At 39.8% G+C, this 6,402-nt stretch overlaps 1 protein-coding gene across 1 annotated transcript; it reads left to right on the top strand.

The window, feature by feature from the left end:
• The first annotated feature begins 1,160 nt into the window (after positions 1 to 1,160).
• Positions 1,161 to 5,151, top strand: stx19 (syntaxin 19). Its single transcript, XM_062432202.1, has 4 exons — positions 1,161 to 1,382; positions 1,668 to 1,904; positions 4,207 to 4,419; positions 4,855 to 5,151. Exons 1-4 carry the CDS (start codon positions 1,161 to 1,163, stop codon positions 5,089 to 5,091), a joined length of 909 nt encoding a protein of 302 aa, XP_062288186.1. The 3' UTR covers positions 5,092 to 5,151.
• The last annotated feature ends 1,251 nt before the right edge of the window (positions 5,152 to 6,402 follow it).

The raw sequence follows: 6,402 nt of genomic DNA, 5'->3' as shown, positions 1-6,402 counted from the left end.
TATGCCTATCAGTCCGTGAACCCAGTCTCGGCTATTAAGGTCCTGTGCTTTGTACACCCACCATCCACCCACCCCACCTCCTTTAGATTTCAGCGCAGTACATAAATCTATCGCTTCATTCATTTGAACAAATGTTGCCTGTGAGCATAATCCAGAAAGCAATTATGTTTAGTGATGCCACATAATTGGGAAAACAATTTAGTAGTATATAAATGTAATTTCTAGGAGACAGAGTTTCATTAATTTGTCATGAATGGGGATGAAATTGGTTAAGTGGTGTTAAAGAGTATTTGATGGCAATTCATTTTAGTTTAGGACCACCTAAAAACAAATCACCCACTTTTGGACTGAAACAAAAGCAGTGAAAGTGGGAAACAAACAGCAACTAGCCTAACATTTAGACATATTTACTGTCCACTGACAGCTAAAATTAGCTAGGCCCTGACTAGCACTCCAAAAGCCCCTCCCTCACAGTCAACAAGAGTTCACTGACAAAAAAACATAACCCATGTGATTCCTGAATAATTGTTAGCTTGCCAGCTATGAAGACACAACATAACAGGACAACTTTGGCACATGTTATCTTCTTTTGGTAGAGGCTGTCTGCCTCTCCACACCTCCCACAACCCAACAAGCTAACAAGTCCAGGTCCAACACCAGTCTCCACTGAGTGCATATAAACTTTTGATATCAACCTCCCATATAAAGTGCTAAACTCCTCAAATGCTGAAAGAACAGAGTGTTCTTGGGGGTAGTTAAGTAATTTAATTACTGAATTTCAAATTAATAATGTTTGAAACTACTTATTAGTGGAACAAACATCCCATTAATGTAATGTGTTAGTATTTAAGTAATATGCTACTTCCCAACACTGTTCCAAAGTACAGTACATACTAAATATAACCAAGTACATTATGTTCAGAGCTCATTAATGTACATTTGATGTGAACATTTGCTGAATTAATTGTTTATGTTAATAGTGAAATGATCAGCTTGATACAGATACAGTCTCCACCATTTGCATCCAGTTCGCCAACAGCTATCATTAAAGTTTTATGCTAATTACTTTTCAGCATCCTCTCCTCAACATTGACAAGAACTATAAATACAATAATAACATTGTGTCCTGAGGAGCAAGCTTTGGTGAGAGCTCTTCCACAATGAGAGACCGCTTGGAGGAGCTACAGCAGAAGACTCAAGAGTTTTCTGATGCAGCATCTGAGAATACCAATCCTCTCTCAGTGGAGGGCAATAATGATGACTCTGTGGTGATTGGGGTCATAACGCCACAGGCTGTGGTGTTTGAGGAGGAGCCAGTAATTGAGAATTTCCTGTCAGAGGTTCAGCAAATCCGAGATGACATCACAGTGCTGGACATAGAGGTATGGTTTTGCATTGGTTGGTTTGCTTTTGTTGTTGATTTTTCTGAGCTTACATTTTTTGAAAGTGCACTTTCAAAGAGCAACATTTACAGCATAAACACTAAATAGTTTTTGTTCATCTTTTTTAATGCTATTTTCATTATTGTAAAACTCCAAATTAGACTGAGAAGACGGAAGATGAGGAATGTATGATCAGTATCTGCTGGTTAAGCTTAGCTTCCTCTTTTTCATTTGTGCTCAGAGCTGAACTTTGCATAACCTCTGTCTAATCTCAACTACAAACAGGTCCTTAAATTCTGCCAACAGCAGAAGACGCTGGTTGCAACAATGCGACGTTTCAGTGTGATGAAGAAGGAGAGTAGCATAACCCGGGACATCAAACTCCGGGCAGAAAGCATTCACCGACGTTTAGAGGCACTTTCAAAACAGGTCCAAAAGACTGAAGACCAGCAGGGACCCACTGCTGTTACTACGAGAATACAACGCTCCCAGCATGCAGCACTGTACCGTAAATTCCAGGAGGTTGGGAATATGTTGCTCCTCTGCTTTCTATTTTTTTGTACTACAGAGAATGATGGTCTTAAATTAAGTTTAATTCAACAAAAATGATGCACCTTCAACAGAAAAGTCAAATACATCACAGTCATTGTCAGTAGCGTGCGGTGGTGTTTCAGTCAGGGCCATGGCCGTAGCTACCATTGAGGACACAGAGGTCATGTCGTCAGTATTTTTTTCTTGAAGTTTTGTTTAATTGTGAAGTGAAAATAGCCGACGAGACAATTATCCTTGCATCAACGGACCGTCATGTGACACGTACTTGAAGATTCCGCTGCCATGTCAAAACGAAAGTATCCGGCTATAGCCAGCGGTGGAGTGAAGCCTTGAAATCGCCAGAAATATGTTGTCTACATTTGTGAATTGGACTTGACCAATTTTTGCAAACTGTTCATTCATTGAATGATGAGCCCTCTTCTCCCTTTCCCAGCAGGCCGTGCTCCATTCCACATTTTAAGAACTAACAAAGAAAATAATATATTGCAGTAATAATTTTTTAAATATACAACCATGGAAGTTGTAGAATACTGAAATAGGAGTTGATTTAAGTTGCACAATTGGAAATGATAAGAAAGAACTGGACCACAAGAATGACCATGACTGAGAAATGCACAGCAAGAAAGCAGTATAAATACATCATGGATAAAGCTGAACAGTCATTTAAATTGTGGTCTTATTTTTGACCTCGGTATTTGAAAAATCCTGGCTACGGCCTTGGTCAGGGCCAGCACCAAAATCCCACTCCCGCCCCCGCCCCAAAAGAAAGTATTGTATGCCGATACAGCCAACAGAGCAGCCGCACACATATAGGCCTATCTCCTACAGTACACATTGTGAATCCAATGTAAGGCCACTATTATGCAACAGTACTTAATTGACACCAACATGACAGCTGATCAACATCCGCAACGCATCAAGACACCACTGTGCAGCATCGCCATCAGATCATCTTCCCTTAGGTCACTGCCCATTTTACAATGCACATACCATGTGACACAACATCAAAAACAGCACATACTGCCTGACTGCTCTGCGCCCTTAGAGGAAACTTCTAAATCACTTCAAAAATGAAATCAAACACAAACGTGCTCCAAAAACAGTTCTAAATGTACTTCACAAAGAGAGAGAGAGATACTAGCCCAACAGCAGCGTCAATCTGGTCCAGAGAAAGCAAAAAAAACTAGCACTCACCGATTACTTGTAGATGAAATCCATCCTGCGATCCTTCATGATGAAAAAGGCACCCGAAGCAGGTCCGCAATCATATCTTTATCTACCGATCTTGCTGTTAAATCAACCGCCATCACCTTTCCAGAATAACAGACAGTGCGTCATCACGCACCTGCCCACGGGCCAATCAGCCAAGCTCATTTGAATGACGACGCCCAGGCCAGCACTAGAAACTCTGCTTGACATAGGGCGTTCTGTCAATAACACATACAAATTTGATTGGCTGATGATACGGTCACTCAACGTTACGCATCCAATAGCAGCGTCCAGCTCGATCAAAGGCTAGCAATGCAACTACTGCTGGCCCCAGCAGAGGAAAGGAGCTATGATGCGTTTATAGGACATAGGAGATTTGAGCTCCACAAAATATAACCATTCGTTTTCTGGATAAAGTTGCATACTGAACAAGTAATTGACTCCAGATACATTTCAGAATGACCTTTTAATTATGGAAAAAATAATTAAAAAAAACATTTTGACAGGGCTAGCAGTGCTAGCCTTGCTGCCCCTGACTGAACACCACTGGTCATTGTACATTTATTTTTTTGTAATGTAATAGGCAATGAATTCTAAAAAACATCTGCACACTCAAATCTGTGCAAGAATCTTTTTAATTGGCGAGCTTTCAGCAAAGCTTGCTAATTAAAAGATTCTTGCATAGATTTAAGTGTACAGTTTTCATTCAGTTTTATATTTTTCAGCTACAGCACCTCAGCTAAGTCTGATAGCGAGTGAGTGCTGTAATTTTCTTTTTAATGCAGTAGGCAATGCCAATAACTGTTGGCAGGCAGAAACACATACAATTAAAATGATAAAATAAAACACTCAGCTTTTATGAGTGAAATGATAGCCACGCCAGAACCATCAAGTCGGTTGTCTTTCTACCCTAAGGTGTTCATGTATCTTTTGTTGTATTGCAAGAGGGTTAAGGAAACAAATATACCTTACACATTAGCTAAAAAAAGATCAGCCTCAAATGTCTTCTCATTTCCCTTCTCTCTCCTTTTCCATTCTCTCCTTTCGCTATAATTATGTTCAGGTAATGCGTCGGTATAATGAAGGTTTGCTGACCAAGCAGGAGTGCTGTAAGCACTTCATTATCCGGCAGCTGGAGGTATCAGGAAGAGACGTGACAGAGGAGGAGGTGAATGAGATGGTTGCCACAGGAAAATGGGAGGTCTTCAATGAGAACCTGTTAAATGATGCCAAAATCACACGGTCACAGCTATCTGAGATTGAGCTGCGACACAAGGTGAGGGCAGTGGCAAAGTGATAACTACACCAGGGATAAATTGCAGGAGACTGGTACTCTTGTTTTTGCTTAAAAATCATGTAGTAAACCATTTCTAGTCATCTAAAATGGATTGATATAGTCTTGGGATACCAGGTGAATATAGTCTTGGGATACCAACTCATTGAGATGAATCAGGCAGTATGCTAGGTCCAGAAGAACAACTTTGCAAACCCTGTTGAATACAAAGAGATCTCCAAGTAAACCAGCATGTCAATCACAATACGCATGTAAGTCACACAAGATGTTGGATATTTGTCTGTGCTCAAACTGTGTTTTATCAGGATGTGATCCCAATTCCTAAACAATCTTGTCTTTACGTTGTCTGTACTGTAAACCACCTGCAGCTTATGACCTCATTGTAACAGTATTTATCCTCTCATCTTTCTCCATTAGGAGTTGTTGAGCCTGGAAAACAATATGAACGAGCTGAGGGACCTCTTCATGGACATTTTCATGCTGGTGGAGGAACAAGGAACGTATATCGAGCACATCCAGACCAATGTAGAGAGGACACAGGATTATGTGGCAGCATCTAATGAGAAGTTCAAGTTAGCTGCCAGATACAAGAAGAAGAACCCACTCCGACAGCTGTGCTGCTGCTGCTGCCCTCCATGGAGATGCTGCTTATAAAATAGCAGTTTCCTAAAAATGGATATATTGGCTTATATACATTTTTACCTCAATGGTCATTCCAAGTAACTTTTTATTTCAAACATCTTACTTACCTGTTGGAAGTAAGCAACATTGGATTCAAGTACCATTAAACTGAAGGTTATGGTACTGCAGTTTTTGCTGTTGAACAGAGCCACGGTGAAGACAGATTCAGCAGAGCATAGAAAACAATTCGGGGGAAAGGCCAGAATTGGTATTTGAGGCACTTGTTTCTTTCAAGTGGATGTGAAGCGATTGCGATTGGAAGAGACAGTTCAGTGAGTGCTACTCACCAACACTGCTGCTTATTGGAGACCTTCACTGTCATCTGACAGAGGTCACAAACAAGGGGAGACCACTACCTCTGTAACTGCCACTGCTACATCAGCTAGGCTGATATTTCACCTTTTTTTTTTCTTCAAAAGAACCTCAAATCTTTTTTTCTGCCACAGCAACTCTAGATAATGACTACTTTTTTATGTAGTATGTGCACTTTTTTCACAGCAGAATCTCACATTTAGTGTAGTACAGAATGATTCACTTTCAGTCATTACATATTCATTTCATTTTTGGTCCACATGCTGATGAACTTGTTTTACAATTAGACATTAGTCTCATTTGCATTTCAAAGTGTGATCATTTTCAGTGAAAAAATACTATTCATTTATCCAGTTTCAAAGGCAGAGGTTCAAGCAAAACTTTGAATAACAAGCCTAAATGAAAATATCTCTGTCATGATGACAAAACTGCAGAAAATCATTGAAGTCATATGCCTGCTTTAATCATTTGTTTCAAAAACAAGATGGAAGATTTGAAATCCTTCATTTCAGGAAATATCTTTTTTATCTGTTGGGCTGAAAATACCAACTCATTGCTCTTCCAGGATATTAATAAAGAAATAATAAATCAGTAATTCATTCTAGGAGATACAGCCAAAAATAGTCATCAGTACTGTGTATCTCACTTGTGGCTCACAACTAGTTTCAGTGGTGACATTGATGTTCCTGAGTGAGTCAGGTCATGGTGTCTGGTGTCCGGGACAAAATACAGGAGAGCTGGGTGTGCCGGAGCCAGACTGGAAAATCTGGTTTGTCTGCTATTCCAAGATAGTTTACAGACACCTACTGTATCTTTAGTCCCTGCAGGGAGTAGTGTGTAAACAGAACTGTTAACTTATGATATGACTGATGGTAAGAGAACCCACCTCAGAAAAAATATCTTTTTTATTTTTTTATAAAATGATTCCCAATTTTTTTTTAAACTTTATTTTAACATTTAGAGTAAAGTGGT

Source organism: Scomber scombrus, chromosome 13 (genome assembly GCF_963691925.1).
Source record: "Scomber scombrus chromosome 13, fScoSco1.1, whole genome shotgun sequence".
In the NCBI taxonomy this organism is placed as follows: Eukaryota; Metazoa; Chordata; class Actinopteri; order Scombriformes; family Scombridae; genus Scomber; species Scomber scombrus.
Note: the sequence above shows the minus strand (reverse complement) of the source record. Positions and strands in the feature narration are given on the sequence as shown.